We start from the raw sequence: 21,447 nt of genomic DNA, 5'->3' as shown, positions 1-21,447 counted from the left end.
TGGTACTGCGATTCCACGAGCTTGGAATGGCGAGAGTTTAAAATTATATTATCAATAGTACTCGAATTATTAAACTATGTTTGCTCTTGTACTTATACTTAGACATTTCTCATAAAAAAAATCCTAAGTAGAGGGGGGTATATATGCCATATTGTACTATTGATTATATAAAGGAAATGCCTCATGTTTGTTAAAATTTTCAAATTTTGTCAAGACTTGTAAATATTTCTACTTATTACACCAAGCTGTAATTCAAGTCGCATATATATATATATATATATTAAAAACGCGAGTACCCGTGTACTGCGAAAATGTTAAAGGATAATTATCCCCGCGAGGATATAAATTTGTCCAAAGTAAATTGCAAATTTGTCTTAGTACAGAGTGCGAGTACCCCTGTACCGCATAAAAACTAAACTAGCAAATTCAAAAAGCATAACAGTTTAAACATAGAATAGAAAAGTCAAGCATCTGGAGTAGCAGGAGCAGTTTCATCCGCGACTTTGCTAACGGCCTCGTTCTCGACTTCCTCAGCATCTGCAACCTCGGCCTCCTCAGGAAGATTCCCTCCACCACCTTGAGTTTGAGTGGGCAACATGGCGCGAAAAGCCTCAGCCATCTCAGCGGCTTCTGCTCCGAGGATAGAGAAGTCGAAGTCTGGGATTTTGGAAAGAGTGGTGTAAATATAGTCAGAAACTGCCTGATCATACTTTTTCTTCCCATTCTCCTTCTCGACCTCCAAGTCGCGAGCCATCTCCTCGATCTTTGCCTGAGAGTTCTTAGCCTTGAGCTCAGCCTGCTCCTTAGACTTGCGAAGGTCTTCGAGCTCTTTGTCCTTTCTAGCCGCCTCTTGTTTCAGTCTCTTCATGGTCTCCTGGAGCTGGGCATTGTGCCTCTTCAGCGAGTCAGCTTCCTTAGAACCAGCGGCAACAGCTTTCATGAACAGAGTCATCGACTGCGAAGCCAACTCCACAGAGCGCGGAACAAGCTCCTCAGAAGGGATCTTCTCCGCCTTGGTTATGAACTCCTCACCCACAAACTTCTCCTCCATAGCCAGAAAATCGCGGGCTCGGATAGTTGGCTCGATCATGACTTTCTTCCCTTTGTCCTGCGTAGTCTTAGCTAGCTTCTTGGAAGAGTCTGCGGCAAGAGCAGTTACAACATCGCTCTTCCTCTTCTGGGCAATAACGGGCGATGTCATCGCTGTTCCACTCTTTGGCTTGATTTTAAGGACGGGCGCAGACTTCAAAAAAGTCATCTATACAAAGATAAATAAAAGATAAGTATGAATAAATTTCAAGGCACCAGTTTATAACATGAGATAAATTACCTGAGACTGGTCGAGAAGTTTGCTTGGAGAGGCGTTTGTCTATCCGCTCTTGTTGTCTCTCAGATGGTTCCTTGTATACTGGCTCTTTTTGAAGACCTGCGTTCTCTGGAATCAGCTGGTGTTCTCGCAGCTTGGCAGTCGTACACAATAATCGCCAGTCGCGATCTTGTACCGGAAAGCTCCCGAGAATTTCAGTTGTCTCTCTGCGAGTTGCGTCGAGTGCAGGGCGAGCTGGTCTATCTGTGAAAACAAAAAGAGTGAATTAGCATAAAAACTCAAAGTAATGCAGAAAATGCCTAAGTTAGAAAACACGCGACGTACTAGGTCTGCGATTAAAATCAGTTCTAATCCCAGGGACTTTGAAGATGTAGAACCATTTTGATTTCCAGTCTCCCATATTCGACACCATTCCTTCTACTCCATTGATTTCAGAAGTCGCCCATTTGCTAAAGCAGTAGAAACCGTTATGAAGGCCTACGCTTTTTATATCGTAGAAGTAGCTGAACTCTTCTACCGAGGGAGCCCTATGAACGTACTCCATATACATCGCGTAAAAGGCCAGGGCAGTGCGATAACTATTTGGAGTTAGTTGGAAAGGTTATACATCATACCGTTTAAGGATGGCTGCGATGAAGGGATGGAAAGGGACTGATACCCCACATCGGAGAATGGGTATTGAGATTACCACATCCTCTATGGGAATAATCGCAGGATTGGTAAAAGGAAGGTGTGCCCTCTGGGTCGGTTTAGGTCGCTGAAACGCAAGTCGCAGCAGGTTTAACCTCGTAAAGGTAGTGAAGTCTGATTTGGTAACCCTCAAAATCAGATCCTCGCACGCGAAAGGCTCGTTCAGCTGGGCGTCATCGACCGAGTCTGTCCCACTCCCTTCCGCCTCTTCTTCATCCTCGCCTGATTCGTGAGCTGGGGCCGTCCAGTCATCGTCCATCTCCTCGACCTCAACGTCTGGAGCATGCCTTGAATGAATAAGGTAGTCGCGAGCTGACACCGTAGACTCGCTGTCTTGAATATCGATGGTCCCAGGTTTGGCGAGTTCCTGCACCATTCTTTTGATGTCTGCAGAAGACATCGGGCCTAGCTCTATTGGTGCGACCTCCTCTTCTGAAATCGAAGCTGGGAAAAAATTGTCTTCCTCCTGGTCATCGTCGCCATCGAATGCATGGCCTCCCGAGCCGAGCAGTTGGCTATCCGACAGGTCGCTCATCTGAAAGATAGAAGATCTTTTCAGCGCGATGAATGTGTGAAAACAAAAATAAGTGATCTCACCCGCATTAAAATTATAAAGTCGCACTTGATAGAATGGTCAACATCCTTACGAATGCTGACCACCCCATCCATATGCGAGTAGAGATGCGAATAAGTCACGCATCCTGGGCCAAGCGATATACCTCCAGAAACGGCTGGGAGAAACTCAGTTACTCAAGGGGCATGCGTTCTCAAGCATGACCCTGAAATTACTGAGTTACTCCCACCGTTCCGAGACTACCTATCAGCCAAGTAGTACGCTCATTTGAATATTAACGCATGCCGCAAATGGCTGGGTGTATCACAGTATCTCAAGGGGCATATAACCGCGTATATGACCATTAGAATACTGTGACACACCCACCATTTGGAAAAGCGATTAATACTCTCGCAATTCAACTCACAGCATATAAAATCCTAAAAGATCTAGCCAATAATAAGAAGTAAATAATATAATGCCCTAACTAATTAGGCACGCTACCCAAAAACTATTATGAAACCCTAATCCCCTAACCGGGATTTCTAATTAAAAATAGCGCAGAATTTGAACTTTTATATTAAACAGACTGAAAATAAACTTGTAATATATTTAAACCTTTCAAACATAGTTGGGATCCCAAAAATATTTACAAAATTATTACAAGTTCTTTCTTACTAGCCGACCTAAGCGGCAAAACAGAATACAAAAGTCAACACTGCTAGACCCATAACCCGCTTGGTCTGAAGTGGCATGAACATGTACATTCTTCGTCTGCTCCTGGAACTCATGGCTGATCAGCTATTACCTTACCCTTTCCTGCACAGTAGAGCACCTGTGAGCCAAGCCCAGTAAGACAGTATAAATCATAACACATATATTATGCTTATTCACATATATGTATGTATAGCACAGACCTGATCACTATATCAACATGCCCATTTATGCCTACGTGGCGTAGACCTATGTGTTGCGCTCACACATCTAATTAAATCTACGTGACGTAGACCCACGTGTTGCTCTCATACGTCTGATTACATTAAGGCCTTAGAAGTGGTTCATCTCGGTTATGAGTACCGAGTCCAACCTTATTATGCCTTGAGCACATAATCCTTAAATTTCATTTCATTTAACATGGCATGGCATTATACACATATTCCACTAGAGTAATAACCCTAGGCTAACAGACCGTTCCTATTAGGGTAATAACCCTAATCTCGGTTACTAAACATTCATGCATATCATATTCACATAAGCGCCACCGCGCATACTCTACGTGCAAACTACTGTCTTACCGGTTGTCCAGCTATAAAAGGAGATTCTGAATCCCCAGGTGCTCCTGATCAGGTGCCGGTAATCCTAGTCACACAAATCCGGGATAATTCACACTTAGGGTTAACCCCTGATTTCCAACTCATAAAATTCAAACATGGCATTTATAACTCAGATAATTATACAGAGCTCGGAACGAGCTTTCCAATGATATAAAGAACTCGCGAATCGGAGTTCGGATCACAAAGTTATGCATTTTCAAAAATTCAACACAAACTGCCCAAAAATCACCAGGGTGGGCCGCGGCATGCCCAGACCATGCCGCGACACCTGGGACAAATTCCCAGGTCCCCTCAGAGGAGCGGACCGCGGCATGCTCCAGAGCATGCCGCGGCATCTGGGTGCAGAACCCAGAAAACAAGCAAGCTCAACTCGAATTTCAACCCAAAAACTCAATCTTTCTTTGCAAATTCACAACCAAATCTCAAATCATCAAATAAGGTTACTAACAATTATTAAGGGGTCAAAATAACCTATTTCATGCATCAATTCCAATAATAATTCCTCAATTTCAGATTACTCAAACAACATAAAATTCATGATTTAACTAAGTAACTTTAAGCTCTTGAACAAGAGTTTCATCTCCAATAACCCAAACAATTTCCAACAGTAAAAAAATCCTCAGAACACATGATTCCAAGCTAGAAAATAGCCTATAATCATAATACAAGCTCAACAACATAAATCATGCATTTTCTTACCAAAAATCATCAAGATTAAACACCAAGCTTAGAAACATGCATGAGCAAGAACATATCAACTAATTCATGCATTTTCACAACAATTTCAGCAAGATTCCACTAATTAAAATTCAATAGAAACTCAGAAAGAGTTACCTAGACTTCAAGCTCAAGAAACCACAATCCAAAGCTCCAATGCACACCCAATTTTTAAGCAATTCTCCACAAATATACTTTGAAAACCAAAAGGGCTTTAGGGAAAGAGAGGGTTCGGGTGAGAGAGAGATTAACCCAGAAAAATAAATCCTATTCTTTCCAAAAATCATTTAATTCAAAGTAAATCCCTTATGCTGAAATGACCATTTTGCCCTTAGGGCTAAAAAACCATAATATTCCTTTTTAAGGGCATAAATGCCATTTCACACTCAAATATTTCCAAATAAATTTCAGATTATCATATTATCAAATAAAATGCCAAATAATCAATTCAATTTACATTTCGGGCCCGAACCCGGTTCGGCCCGAAATTCCCGAGTGTGACTATACCGCGCCAACCTGTCAGAACACACCTGAAAAGACAACACAGGCATACTATATGATAATATAGTTCTATTAAACACATAATTAAATTAATCTCAACAATTTACCCTTCTCGGGTCATAATTACCAAAATGCCCCTGGCTCACCAACGGGGTCTTTAACATGTTAAATTTCATATAATTTCACATGTATTGAACTATATAATAATATAATTCCTCAATTAACTCACAATTATCTAATTAGGGTTTTGCTAATCCTTTTCTTAATTATGGGTATTACAATTACCCCCTCCTTATAGACATTTCGTCCCGAAATTTACCTGAACAACTCCGGATATTTCTGCTGCATATCCGTCTCGAGCTCCCAGGTTGCCTCTTCTACTATACTGTTCCTCCACAGTACTTTCCCCAGTGCCACAGTCTTGCTTCTTAAGACTTTCTCTCTTCTATCAAGTATCTGCACTGGTTGTTCCTCGTATCATAAGTCCGGTTGTAGTTCCAACGCTTCATAACTCAGAACATGGGACGAGTCTGAGACATACTTCCGAAGCATTGAAACATGAAACACATTGTGTACAGCCTCCAGCGCTGGGGGCATAGCCAACTTGTACGCTACTTGCCCTATCCTCTCAAGGATTTCAAAAGGTCCGATGAACCTTGGACTAAGTTTCCCTTTCTTCCCAAAGCGTTTTATGCCTTTCATCGGAGATATTCTGAGAAATACCATGTCTCCGACCTGAAAATCAATATCTCGACGCTTTGGATCGGCATAACTCTTCTGCCTACTCTGAGCCACGAGCATTCGCGCTCTAATTTTGTCAACTGCCTCACTTGTTTTCTGAACAGCTTCGGGACCCAAGAACTTTCTTTCACCCACTTCATCCCAGTGAATGGGCGATCTACATTTCCTTCCATACAAAAGTTCATAAGGAGCCATCCCGATTGTTGCCTGATAGCTGTTATTATAAGAAAACTCGATCAGGGGAAGGTACTTTACCCATGATTCTTCAAAGTCAAGCACGCATGCCCGTAGCATGTCTTCTAAAATCTGAATGGTCCTCTCGGATTGTCCATCCGTCTGAGGATGAAAAGGTGTGCTGAACTTTAATTGTGTTCCCATAGCTCGATGCAGACTTTCCCAGGATCTTGATGTAAACTTCGGATCTCTATCCGACACAATAGAATTTGGGACACCATGCAGACGAACAATTTCTCTGGCATATAACTCAGCATACTGATCAATGGAGAAGTTCGTCCGAACAGGTAAAAAGTGAGCAGACTTTGTAAATCTGTCCACTATGACCCACACAGAGTCATACTGTCCCGTGGTTCTAGGCATACCTATTAAAAAATCCATAGTTATATCTTCCCATTTCCATTCTGGTATTTTCAGCGGTTGCAGCAACCCTGCAGGTCGCTGGTGTTCAGCCTTCACTTGCTGACACGTAAGGCACTTTGCAACATACTCAGCGATGTCATTCTTCATACCTGGCCACCAAAACATGGCTTTTAGGTCTTCGTACATCTTTGTCGACCCTGATGAACTGAATAAGGAGTCGTGTGAGACTCATCCATGATCTCTTTCTTGATGTTCTCATCCATAGGCACACAAATTCGATTCCCAAATCTCAACATTCCCATTTCATCCACTGAAAAATCACTAGCCTTCCCGACCGAAACCCTAGCTCGGGTTTTTATCAATTCTGAATCCTGCTTTTGCGCTTCTTTAATTCTCTCAAGAAGAGTGGATTGCAGGGTAATATTAGCCAATTGCCCCACAACCAACTCAATTTGAGCTCGAGTCATTTCATTTGCCAGTTGTTGGGAGATTCGCTTCATAGAACTCAGCTGACTCTGACCTTTTCTACTCAGGGCATCAGCAACTACGTTGGCTTTACCAGGGTGATAAAGAATCTCACAATCATAATCTTTCACAAGTTCTAGCCAACGCCTCTGTCTCATATTCAAGTCTTTCTGGGTGAAGAAATATTTTAGACTTTTGTGATCAGTGTATATCTCACATTTCCTGCCATAAAGGTAATGCCGCCAAATCTTTAGCGCAAATACCACTGCTGCGAGTTCTAAATCGTGAATAGGGTACCTCTGCTCGTACTCCTTTAACTGTCGAGAAGCATAAGCTATTACCCTCCCTGCCTGCATAAGCACACAGCCGAGACCCTGTCTCGAGGCATCACAATATACCACAAACTTTTCCTTATCTGAAGGAAGAGTTAGTACAGGAGCGGTAATTAAGCGTTGCTTTAACTCCAGGAACCTTTTCTCACACCGATCAGTCCAAACAAATTTCTGATTCTTTCGAGTCAGCTCCATTAAGGGTACAGCAATTTTAGAAAAACCCTCAACGAACCGACGGTAATAACCAGCCAAACCCAGAAAACTTCTAACCTCTGTAGCTGATTTCGGTGCTGGCCAATCCCGAACAGCTTCAATCTTGGCCGTATCCACCATGATCCCATCTTTATCCACTATGTGCCCCAAGAATGAGACACGAGATAACCAGAACTCACACTTTTTAAATTTAGCATAAAGCTTGTGATCCCGTAACCTTTGTAAAACCGCTCTGAGATGCAATTCATGCTCTTCTTCCGTCTCAGAGTACACTAAAATTTCATCGATAAACACAATCACGAACCTATCCAGATAATCCTTAAACACTCGATTCATCAAATCCATGAATGCTGCCGGGGCATTAGTGAGTCCAAAAGACATCACAAGAAATTCATAGTGTCCATACCTAGTACGGAACGCAGTTTTCGGAATATCTTCCTCTTGGATTCTCAGCTGATGATAGCCTGAGCGAAGATCGATCTTAGAAAAGACTGTCTTCCCTTTCAGTTGATCAAACAGATCATCAATTCGAGGTAAGGGATATTTGTTCTTAATGGTAAGCTTGTTCAACTCTCGGTAGTCAATACACATTCGCAGGGTTCCGTCTTTCTTCTTCACAAATAAAACCGGAGCACCCCAAGGTGAATAGCTCGGTCTAATGAATCCCAGATTCAATAACTCTTGCAACTGTATCTTCAATTCCTTCAACTCGGCTGGAGCCATACGGTACGGTGCCTTAGTCACTGGATCTACTCCCGGAGCCAGTTCAATAACAAATTCAATTTCCCGAACAGGTGGCAATCCCGGCAAATCTTCTGGAAAGACATCAAGGAACTCACATACCAATTTCATATCCTCAGGCCCTGATGTCACAGGTTGGCTAGTGTCCACTGCAGTGACTATGAACCCTAGACAACCTCTACCCATCAGGTCTTTAGCTTTCAACATCGATATTCTTGGTATGCGCGCCCCCTGAACTTTACCCACGAACAACGCTGGGTTAGCACTCTCGGGCTCAAACACTACCATCTTTCGTTTACGGTCGATCATTGCTCCATACTTGGGCAGAAAATCCATTCCCAGGATTATGTCAAAATCAGATAATTGCAGTTCAATTAGATTGGAGATCAATTCGCAACCGTCAATCCAAAAAGACAAGGACCGAATCCACCTTGTGGATACTATCAGGTCTCCCGAGGGTAACAGGGTTCCAAACCCCGAAGCATAAATATCACATGGCTTATGCAAACTTTCTATCACTCTACTCGATACATATGAATGAGTAGCTCCAGAATCAAATAACACAGTATAAGCACAACCAGTAATAGATAACTGACCTGTCACAACTGACTGACTAGCATCAGCATCTGCCTGAGTTATAGTGAAAAGTCGCCCCGGGTTCTGAGCAACATTCTTCTTAGGCTCTTCTCTCTTAGCTTGGGGACAATCCCTGATAAAGTGGCCCACCACGCCACACTGGAAACATGCCTTGGCTCGGCACTCACCAGGATGATGCTTCTTACATTTAGGGCACTCAGGGTATGACCGAAATGAGGACCCGTGGCCTTGACGGCCACCTCTGTTTCCCCGAAACTTTCTATTACCTCCTGAAGCTCCAGAAGCTTCAGCCTTCCGCTTGTGCTCAGGGTTGCTACTGTCGATCCCCTTACTGAAATTACCACAAGCAAGAGGGTTTGATGCCATGGCTACATCCTTTACAGCCTACTCTTTCATCACTTGCTGCTCAGCCTCTTCAGCAATTAAAGCCAAATCTACCACCCTCTTATACAGGGTGTCATGGGATGTGGTAATTTTCAAGTCTCGACTGATTGTAGCATTCAGTCCTCGAACATACTTTTGTTTTCTGGTAAAATCGGTAGGCACCAAATCACCAGCAAATTTAGATAATCGGTCAAATTCCAGAGTACATTCAGCCACCGACATCTTCCCTTGAGTCAACTTCACAAAGTCTTCCTGGTGTGATGTCCGTACAGCCACATTATAAAACTTTTCTTCAAAAAGTTTCTTAAACTCATCCCATGTCATCACACTGACATCTCGGGTTTGATTCACTATGTCCCACCAGACGCGGGCATGATCTTGAAACATAAAGGCCGCACAATTTACCCTCTCAGTTCCCGTCACCCCCATATTATCGAGGATTCGGGTAACAGTGTGTTGGAATTATATTTATCCAGGATCTTAGATCTATTGCAAGTATGTTGATTTAACAACCTAATATTGAACTTCTAAAACGATGAACTAAACACATAAAAGTTAAGAATAACTTACAGTGATTGCAGCGGAATTTATGTCTCCTTCCACTCAGATCTCTAACCCTTGATTCCTGTCTGTAGCAGAGTATAATCAAGATCTGAGCCCGAAAGTTCTTCAGTTGGATGTGATCCTTCACAGTCTTCCAAACTATGATGAGATACTGAATGATGTGAGTGGGCACTTCTCTCTCACTAGGGAATTTCGAAATCTCTCTTTGTTTTTCTCTCTTATTTTCGTGTGATACACTTTGCAGAGCAAAGTTTCTCAAGCAACACACATGCATCCAAAGAGAAGAGAGGGGCTGCTATAAATAGGAAAAGAGAAGACCACAACTTTCCAAATAAACAGTTTCCTCTTTTACTGTGTAATAGAATAACTGCCTTATTTAGTGTGATTCACCACTTTCCTATTTAGGCTAGGCTTTGATTAGCAATTAAATGACAAATTAAATTGAAAAATAATAATTGGGAAAAGGCAATGATGTGGCCGGCCATGGTGTGAATGGGCCTCACATTGATTTTGCAGTCTCCTCAATTTTGTTTCTATTTCTCCAAAAATGCCATTTTTCCAATTCTAATCATTTAAATGCCAAAACCAATTATTTAATAACTAAAATAGATTATTAAATAATATTGCCATTTAAAATTAATTATTAATTCAGACATGCAAAGTGTCATAATTAATAATTAAACCTAGAAACCCTCGTATTTACGATTTCATCCTTAAACTGTGAGAATTCACAAATTAGACATAGTCTAACTTTTAGAATTATAATTGATTAATCATAAATCAATTATAGAGTCCTACAAACAGTATAGTCTCAACTAGAATGGGGACCATTGATCTATATTCTGAGCTTCCAATAAGTTGAACCGATTTACCAAGTAAATCCCTAACTTATTAATTCCTCGTTGAATCCACTCTTAGAACTTGGAATTACACTCTCAGACTTATATAGAGCATATCATATGTTTCACGATATCAATATGCTATCTCATTTAACCATTGTTATAATCTTAATGTGATTTAGAGATCCTCTATATAGATGATTTACATCGAGACGGGACTAATTTACCGTTTACACCCCTCAATGTATTTTGCCCATTTGAACACTTAGTTACCTGTAAATGATGTTTTAGTGATCTAATATATAGTCACTGAAACAAGAGCTCATCCATTTACTTCTATTTAACTAAGCTCAAAAGGAATCATCACTTTACTTCTATACACCAGTAGAAGGTATAGATTTCCATATTTATGTTTAACACTCCCTATTCAGTTATGCCATCATGTTCCCAAAATATATGTATTATCCTGACTCAAAACAGGCTTTAACTAATAAATCAAAGAACAAGAATAGCACTCCTGAGATTGAGCCTAAGCATATCAGGATTTAGATTCTCTTAATCTAAGATCAACTTCTGACATTGACTTGGAAATATACAACGATAAGTTTACAATATCTTTAACCAAGTTCAATATCGGTCTAGTCCAATGCATACTCCATGCATTCGAAACCAATATACTTTGCCAATGTTCTGGAAAGAACATAACACTTACTCCAAGTGTAAGTATACTTCATCGCTGATTATCACATCAGTGTAAATCCAAAACACTGACGAATAGGGGCCAAATCTTTTGAATCATATAATCACAATCACATTCCACTGTATTGACGATACTGTAATTGTGAATAACTATATGTTCTGGATTTAACTGATTTTGTGCATATATCAAATAACCATAAACATGTAACATACATGTAAACATGCTTCACTTCTAAATTGATAACTAATCAGATTGTAATGAGTTTTATTTAGGGCATAAAACCCAACAAACTCCCACTTGCACTAACATAAAACAAGTAGTGCATTACAATCAATCTTTTGTCTTGATCCTCTGATCAAGTGTAGTACCTATGAATTCACCCATATATCTGGAATCAAGTTCATGAGACACATGAAACCTTCCCTTACTTATGCTTTACTCGTCAAGGGATACTGAAATCCTTACTTCCCATTAAGTACATCTGAACAACCAGAAGACATATCTCTCAAATTTTAAAATTTGGAATTGAGATAATGCAGTGTAGAATTTTCTTCAGTAAAATAACTTTCTGGTAATTTTGAATTTACAAAGTTATATCTTCTCTGATGAAGCTTGAATAATTATAGATGGGTTTTAACACTCTTCTATAATGATTCCTCCACCCCCAGAGTAACCACCATCTCACAATGAATCGGTGTGCATATCAGGATCACTAATGAATAGTTCCTTAATAACATATACGTCACTTTTGTAAATCTTTCTTGATTGTCCCCTAATGTTCCCCATTTGATTACATCTCAGATGGCTCCCACTCAATAGCAGATGTCTGGTTAGATACTCTTAACCTTTTACTATTGTTTCTGGAAACATCTCGTTGTGACTTTATTATCTTAAGCCGAAACTGTAAGTTTCTTTAAGGTTAGTTCAACAACATAGCAGTCTAGTATTTGAAGTGAAAAATACTTGCTAGAGATTTAAGCAATCAAATCAAGATACCATAAAATGTTATGAGAAATAGACATCTTGAATCAGTCTTTCGAATAGACTATGCAAGAATTCTTCTATTTTATTCTCATAATTCTGATAAGTTATGTCTATCCATGTGAATGGTTAGACTTGTTTTTATCAGAGGTGTTCTTAAGTTCCTATCACAATTATCAACCAAACGAAGATGGGTAAAGAATTTTAATATTCTCCCACTCAACCAAGGTAATGTGAAACATTATCAAAGAACTTTAATGGTATCAATAACTATTACAACAGTAAATCTAAACTGGAACATATAATCAAGATCAAGGATTTATTCTGATAATAGCTAATTTATTATATTATTTCCATGTTTAAAATTATGTGTCACAAAGGGTACTATAGAATAAAGTCCACCCCTAAGTTTATAGAGATTATGGTCCACCCCTAAAGGTTGTAAATCTCTAAGTGTGATAGAGAGTCTGTGGAGTTGAATATAATCCAGAGTTCATTAGATATAAAAAATCGTTTGAACTGCATATTATTCTTAACTTTTTCTCCACCCCTATCAGATCAAAAGATCTTTTTATTAAACAAATTCTCAAATAATTGTTTTTGAAACCAACAATTATTCATAAACATAGAAATAACTTCAAGTGTTTATGTAGTAATAACTCTGTTAAGAGTTTAAATACTTTTGAATTTGCATCAATAATAAAAACACATACACATTCAAACATAATAAATATAATAATCGGTAAAAAATAAAGAACTGAAGCTCAACTCATAAATTGCAATAAAAAAAATTTATTATAAACCAAAAATTGTTTGCAATATTTATGAGAACCAAACACGGAGTTAAGATCCCAAAACTTTGAAATCCAAATTGTTTGAAAAACTAAACAATTAATTCAAATGAAAGAGCTTCTTCTTTATTATAGACAATCTCCATCCACCATCCAGCTTTCTAATCCAACTCGTTAAGACAGCACCCGAGTTTAAGAAGGTTTAGCTATAAGAAGAATAATAAACAAGGTTAGTAGTCCAGAATTATTAATCCAAAAGGATAATAATTCACTAAAAACACATCAGTTTATAAAGAAAATACCTTGTTTCTTTGCGAGATACTTAGGACATTGGGATTTCCAATGGCCTTTCTTATTGCAGTAGAAACATTTTCCTTTTTGTGTATTGCCAGAAGCTCCAGCGTTTTTGTTCCTAGCTGCATTCGCAGCTTGAGCTCGCTTCTTGGCAATTTTCCACTTCTTCTTATGATGGGATTGGGAAGTAGAAGCAACAAGTGCCTCAGGATTACTTGTCTTATTACCATTTCCAGAATTCTGAGGTTTATTCCCTCTTTTCTTGGGACCTCCAATCAAATTTTCATATGTTTGAAGGTCATTGACTAAAGTATGAAAGTCTTGTTCCTTCTTATTCATGACATAATTTGAGGTGTAGGGCAGAAAATCTGGAGTCAGGCTATTCAAGATGAGACTCACTTGAGTAGTCTGATCCATTTCAGCACCATGATTCTGGGCTTCCTGGAAATAACTAGCCATCTGGAGAAGGTGATCACGCACATTCTGATGGGGTTCCATCCGTGCATTGATGAATTTCTTAGTCGCGTCGAAACGAGACTGAATAGATGCCATACCGAATAGCTCAGTTAACTGCGTCATGATTTCTGCAGACGTGACAGTGTTTGCAAACCTTGTTTTCAAGGTGTCAACCATGCTGGAAAGCATGAAGTAACGAGCTTTATTGTTAGCATTATGCCAACGCTCGAACTTCTCTTTTACAGCTTTGGTTGCATTGTCACTTGGCTGCTCAGGGGACGGCTCAGTCAACACAAACGAGGCACTTTCACCTATGAGAGCAATATGAATATTCTCTCTCCACTTTGGGAAATTAGGTCCATTTAGCTTATTTTTAGTTAATAGTGACAACATGGGATTTGACATTTCAATTCAGGATACTACAAGATAATACATAGATATCAGTTATGGTTTATCACAAAATCTCATTCAGAAATTATCAGCATACAGCAAGTAGGAATGACTACAAAAAAAATTCAATCCTAAATAATTTCCAAGGTTTTCAACAAACTGATATCAGTGTCCCGTTTAGGCGAGAGTCAAAGCTATCATTCATTGAATAGAGTTGTCAGCTCATCTAGAATAGCAAACCTTCTAGCAACCTTTTATTCGATCGAAAGGAGAATCCGACGTTGTCCCGTTTAGGCGAGAGTCAAGGTCATTCTTATTTCATGAGCTTCTACAATTGTTTCATATGTTTGTAAGTCTTATATAGTACCCACCATTAGGGTGGTTAATACTAATATAAAACACTTACAAACATACTTATCTTTCGAGATTAAACGGCGCTAACTTGCTAATGAACGTTCCTCCATTAGGAAGGATTACTCACTAAAACAATAGCTATGTAAAACCAACAATGGAGATCGAATATCTCAAAATAATAAAGCTCATTATTTAAATTGTATTTTCTTCTATTATTTATTTATTTTAAATCTATATATATATATTTATTAAATTTTAAATTTAGAATAGAATCTAAATAAAATTTAATTTAATATTTGTAAAATTAAACTTAGATGGTTAAGAAAATAAAATGAATTATTTCCATCTTAGTGTTAATTTTCCAACAAATATTAAGAAAATTACTTAATTTAAGTTGCATTAATTTAAATTAATTTGCAACTCAAATTAAAATTTTCTACAAATATATATATTGTATTTCCACAATTTTTGAAATACATTTAAAATAAATCAAATTTCACTTGAAAAAAATACCTCAAGCAAAAATATTATCTATCTAGATTTTCTTGACTAATTAATCCAATTTCTAATAATATATTTCAGTTCCTTTATTTTAAATTAATCATTAAATGAAAAGATCATTGATTTAAGTTGATTCAAAATTAATTAAAATAATTAATTTACAACTTCAATCTATCTTTCAAGATAAATTCAAAATCATCTTGCATAATTAAATGCTATTTTGAAAAATGATTAATAAAATAAATAAAATATATTATGAAAATTATTCAAATTTAAGCTGTTATGGAAATACCCAACTTAAAATAATTTTCTTATTTAATTAAATATCATGAAAATAATAATATCTAAGTATCATAATGAAAATCAACTTAGACATTTAATTTTCAATTTAAATAAATGTATTAAATTCAGGAAATAAATAATTAAGTATAGAGAAGGCTTAATCATTAATTTCCAATTTAATACAAGGAAAAATATCCTTAATTGAATTGTACCAAAATTAATTATTAACCAATTAATTTCACAATCAATGATATTTTCCTAGATTAGAAATAATAATTAGTATGGAAATAACTATCTAGAAAATATCTCATTTCTACTAAGTATCTTTTCAAGATCTGGAAAATATCTGATTTAAGTTATTATAGAAAGAATCTATAATTTACAAACTTAAAATTTTCCAAACATCATTTAATTAAATATCAAAATTAGGTGGTAACTACCTAAGTTAAAGATATTCCCTTTTTAAGTTTAAAACCAACTTAAAATAATATCTTCTAAGAATCTTCAATAACTAATTCCTAGAATTCTTCAGCTTAACATTATTATCAAAGTATATTCAAATTTAAGTTATTATGAAAAATTAGTGATTACTAATTCATAACTTAAATAAGAATATTTAATGAAATAATAAAAATAAGTTTCAGAAAGAATCTAGTTAGTTAAAATTCTTTATTTAATTAAATACAAGAAAAATACAAATAGTTTATCCAGAAATGAAATTCATTAAACTATGTTTTTCTTAAATTAATTTCGAAGAAATTAATTATGTTGCTATTCAATTTTTTATTAGGTCAAACTAATATAATTAACCTAGCACAACTATCCAAATTAGGCAAATGGGCCTTCACAATTGGGGTTGTTCATGTGAGGGGGAGCTGGGTCCAGTATGTCGCACCCACTTCTAAGGCTCCCAACTCTCACACAAGGCCCAAAAGAGAGGAAGTTAACCTTAAAATGAACAACTGTTATTAATTGAATAGGCTCATTAACTAAATGAGCCTAAATAAAATCTATCAGGTTATGACATTTTATTTAGCAACAACAACCTATATGTATCTATAATAAAAATTAAACATATAGGCTCACACAGGCACACAGATTTGGATGGATCCTATCATGTTACTAGGTCATACACAGATGAAAGAAGTTTGTAAAAATTACCTGTTACAAATTATCAACTTGATCTATCATCAATTGAACCATGGGTTAAAATCAGATCATTTGATCTGTCAACAAGTTAACCCTGGCAATTTAGATCAAGTAATAATAGGTTTTAGAAAAACTTACAAACAATCTAAAACACATACTCCTGCAACAAGGTTAGATCTGGATAGTTGGATGTAGGATTTATTTAATTTTAAATCTATATTTCGAAAAATAATATTAAAATTAAACCTACCATTTTGAAAATTTAGGTTTTGGGTAACCTAAATGCATTTCAAAATTAAACTGTCAACTTTCCTTTTAAATCTCATGTTATTTAATAAATTAAATAATAAAATAGAAAATGGTAAACACATACCCTTTTCTTATTTTACAACTTAATTTAATTGAAAAATAACAAAATTTAAAAGTTAACAAAAAAATCTTATTTCCTCTTTTAAAATTATCATGATTATTTGGATCTTATTTTAATTAAGGTCAAGTTACCAAAAAAAAATTAATATCTGACCTTAAAAAAAAATAAAATAATCAAATTTTAAAGGAAATAAGAAAAAGGTAAGCAAAACTTGATTTTTCCCATTTTCAAAATCAAATTGCACTAATATCTAAAACTAATTTTAAAAAATAAAATTAATTTATTTCTGATAATTAGATTTGAAATTTGAAAAACAAAAATCAACATACAAAACTACACAAAAAATCGGAATTTAATTCCATGAAATAGCATGAAAAATCGAAGAAAACGAAGAAAATAGCACACTGTACGGATGGTATGCGTTGCATACCATCCGCGCGCGCAGGGGAGGAGATCAGCCGAGGTTCCTCGGCGCAGGGAGGCTGCCAGCAGCCCTTCCGCGCGCGTGGGTAGGGTGATCACCACCCAGATTTTTCCAGATTTTCAAAAATTCATAACTAATTCAAATTAAATCGAAATCGAGTTCTGTAAAAAAGTCAATTGCTTAGAATTTTCCAAACTATCCAATAAAAATAATTCCAGATACAGACAATCAATTATTTTTCCCAGAATTTACAAACATCATTCAAACATCAATATGACACAACATGAAACCATCCAAATCACAAGCAAATCGTTTTAAGTCCAAATTTCTTGCAAGTAAATCAATTACCATGGCTCTGGTGCCAGCTGTTGGAATTATATTTATCCAGGATCTTAGATCTATTGCAAGTATGTTGATTTAACAACCTAATATTGAACTTCTAAAACGATGAACTAAACACATAAAAGTTAAGAATAACTTACAGTGATTGCAGCGGAATTTATGTCTCCTTCCACTCAGATCTCTAACCCTTGATTCCTGTCTGTTGCAGAGTATAATCAAGATTTGAGCCCGAAAGTTCTTCAGTTGGATGTGATCCTTCACAGTCTTCCAAACTATGATGAGATACTGAATGATGTGAGTGGGCACTTCTCTCTCACTAGGGAATTTCGAAATCTCTCTTTGTTTTTCTCTCTTATTTTCGTGTGATACACTTTTCAGAGCAAAGTTTCTCAAGCAACACACATGCATCCAAAGAGAAGAGAGGGGCTGCTATAAATAGGAAAAGAGAAGACCACAACTTTCCAAATAAACAGTTTCCTCTTTTACTGTGTAATAGAATAGCTGCCTTATTTAGTGTGATTCACCACTTTCCTATTTAGGCTAGGCTTTGATTAGCAATTAAATGACAAATTAAATTGAAAAATAATACTTGGGAAAAGGCAATGATGTGGCCGGCCATGGTGTGAATGGGCCTCACATTGATTTTGCAGTTTCCTCAATTTTATTTCTATTTCTCCAAAAATGCCATTTTTCCAATTCTAATCATTTAAATGCCAAAACCAATTATTTAATAACTAAAATAGATTATTAAATAATATTGCCATTTAAAATTAATTATTAATTCAGAAATGCAAAGTCTCATAATTAATAATTAAACCTAGAAACCCTCTTATTTACGATTTCATCCCTAAACTGTGAGAATTCACAAATTAGACATAGTCTAACTTTTAGAATTATAATTGATTAATCATAAATCAATTATAGTGTAAAGCCCGCTTAGTTAATTTGGAAATTAGCAGTTATTTATGTTAATCAGGAAATTATTTATAGCTATTTAAATAATTTATCATTGTTATTTATGGAATTCAGATATGCATAATTATGTCATCAGTAGCTTTTATGTTTCGCATTTCCGGTGTCCGGTATTTTGGAACGCGGCGTTTGGCTCAGTAGAAATCACAACTTAGTATGTTAGTATTTTGGGGGCGGGATTTAGACATTGGGAATGTCGGGAATGGCCGGGAATTTAGAATGTCCCAAAAATACCCCTTTAGTGGTTATTATGTGGTTTTAGTATGGAGGGGCAAAATGGTCTTTTTGCCCCAATGATATTTTTGTCTTATGTGATTTTTAAATGGAAATTAAATATTATTTGGTTATTTTGAATTGGCTGAAATAAGTTTAGTTATATGGCAATTCTCTTTTATTTCTCTCACTTTTCAAACACTTAGAAAAAAATAGAAAATTTCAAAAAAGAAACTCTCTCAAGCCCCTCTCTTTTCGGCCATCTTTGAGCAGCTAGGAGGAAGGATTTTTCTTGGTGATTCAAGTCCTTCTTGTGTAGATTTTTTGATCCTTAGTTGCTTGTAAGTGGTTCTCAACCTCTCTTTGTGTTTTTGATGTTTTTTATGTGAAAATAGTAGGTTGCATGTTAGATTTTGTGGTACATTCTTGTTCTTTGTGTTTGATTATTGTGTTCTGAGGTTCAAAGCATGTTTATTTGATATAAATTGAAATGTTTGAGGCATGATTAGTTAGGTTGTTCAAGATCTTAGTTTTTATGTGAAAAAGTATGATTTTTGAAGGAAAATGTTGTGATTATGTGCTTTGTGATGTTCTTGGATGTTATTGTTAGTTTGCAGAGAGGTTATTTTATGCTTAGTGATGTAGAATTAAGCTATTTGGATTGCTTGTTTAAGTGGTTTTGCTCAAGCTTGAGTTTGGAACTCAAAGCTTGAGCTCCAATGGTGAATTTTGCATGTGGGATTTACGGGTAGGTTTGATGCTCTAGAATTGTTATTTGGGACCTATAGAGGAGGTACGGAAAGTTTGGGATCAATTGGGTTCGAATTGGTCAAGATATGTGAATTTTTGGTTCTTTTGCGAGGAACGGAATTCGGTTGAGCATCCGGAATTCGGATGGGGGTTCGAGATTTTCCCGAACCGGAATTCGGTTGGGCAGCGGACTTCGGATGGGGGATTTTCGAACCCTAGTTTTCCTCGTTTTTGGGTTTTTAGGGGTATTGCCATGCTTTTTATCGATAGGGAAACTTTTAGTTTCAAGTTTTAGTCCGGGAAGTGATTTGGCGTGTCACTTATAGCGTTGTGGTTTTTATGGTTTAGGAGCCGATGTCCGCCGTTCGGCTTCGGTTCCGGTCGGGTTGGACGGCACACACGAAATCGGAATCCGGGTAAGCTTAGTATAACGGTATGCATATGTAGATTACATGTTTAGCGTGCATGTAGGAAGCTTTGTTAGATTACATTAGATATGTATTTAGGCTTCGAACCACCCAACCTGTCACGTCGGTACGAGTGGAGTATGACCGACGGCGGAGTATGACCGGTTCGGCCGTCGGGGGCGACGCGGTTGGTGGTTCGGTGCTATTGACCTATCCCGTCGGTACGGGGCTGGAGTATGACCGGCGGCCGGAGTATGGCCGGTTCGGCCGATCCCGGGGAGGATACTTGTCAATAGTACCGTCCCCTGAACGTTCAAAACTCAGTACCATGTTGGACATGGCAGTAGTGCTCAGTACCATGTTGGACATGGCAGTAGCGGGACTCAGTATCGTGTTGGACACGGCAGTCAGTTTTATGTATGATATTAGTATGCTTTTCTTGCGGTACGTCGAGCTCACGGTTTACGTTCATGTGTAGGTAAAGGCAAGGCGATTCTTGATGGACCGTGAACGAGCTTATGGGATTGTACATGTCGGGGCGGTTAGGCCTGGAGCGTACGATCCTCGGGACAGCAGGGCTGGGATTTTTGTAACGGTCGTTAGATGACCTTATTTTGATGTAAAAGTTGAATAGTAAATACATTTGTAAATATTTTTATAAATCGGGATCCCGAGACTTTTTGTTAAAATGGTTTATAAGTTTAATGAAAAAGCAAAATTTTAATTAATCACGTGTTTCCATAAACCTCGTTGATTAGCAACGAGCTGCACAGTACATTTAAAAATCACGTAATACGCCTAAATTAGTTAGGGTGTTACAACTTGGTATCAGAGCCGCCAGGTTGTCCTCCGAAGATCGTCACGACATGTACAATCATCATCAGCAGTTAGCTCGGTTCACGGTTCAGTAAGCCTTTATTGCTTTAGTAGTTTATTTTATTCAGTTATGAAAAGAAAAGCCTGTTAGGAAGCATGTTAGTAGCACGATAGTAGAATAGGCGCATGTTTCATTTCTAATTTCCAAATTAAGCGGCATTAGTAAGCTCGCCTTGAATACGACACCGATATGCCAACTCTTGGTTTCGCAGGCGGTTCTAACTAGATGGACGCCAGGCGGACTACCAGGAGTCGAGGCAACTCAGTGGGGTCGAATCAGGGAGAGGGAGCTCGGTTTCCCCCACCTGCTAGGGGCCGAGGTAGAGGTCCCGAGGCGGGGCTCGTGGTCGGGGTGATGAGAACCCGCCACGGGCTGCCAGGCTCCCCCGGCCGATCGGGGAGCCCCCGGGCGGGAGTTGCGGTTTGCGGAAATGCAAGCCAGGATCGAAGAGCAAGACCTCGAGATTCAGAGGTTGAGACAGCAGGGTGCCCCTGCAGTTCCAGTGCCAGTAGTTCCAGTGGCACCTGCCCCTGCTGCCCAGGTCGAGATGGTAGTGGCGGCCCATAGATTGGAGCCTTTGTATGAGATGTTCCGGAAAC

The 21,447-nt window shown here is 37.8% G+C and overlaps 1 protein-coding gene across 1 annotated transcript; it reads right to left on the bottom strand.

Annotated features, from left to right (window-relative positions):
- Window positions 1-463: 463 nt before the first annotated feature.
- Window positions 464-1,201, bottom strand: LOC133038338 (uncharacterized). The gene has a single exon (XM_061116461.1). The coding sequence runs from the start codon at window positions 1,199-1,201 to the stop codon at window positions 464-466; it is 738 nt and encodes a 245-aa protein (XP_060972444.1).
- Window positions 1,202-21,447: the final 20,246 nt, after the last annotated feature.

This window comes from Cannabis sativa, chromosome 5 (assembly GCF_029168945.1).
Source record: "Cannabis sativa cultivar Pink pepper isolate KNU-18-1 chromosome 5, ASM2916894v1, whole genome shotgun sequence".
NCBI classification, from domain to species: domain Eukaryota; kingdom Viridiplantae; phylum Streptophyta; class Magnoliopsida; order Rosales; family Cannabaceae; genus Cannabis; species Cannabis sativa.
Note: the sequence above shows the minus strand (reverse complement) of the source record. Positions and strands in the feature narration are given on the sequence as shown.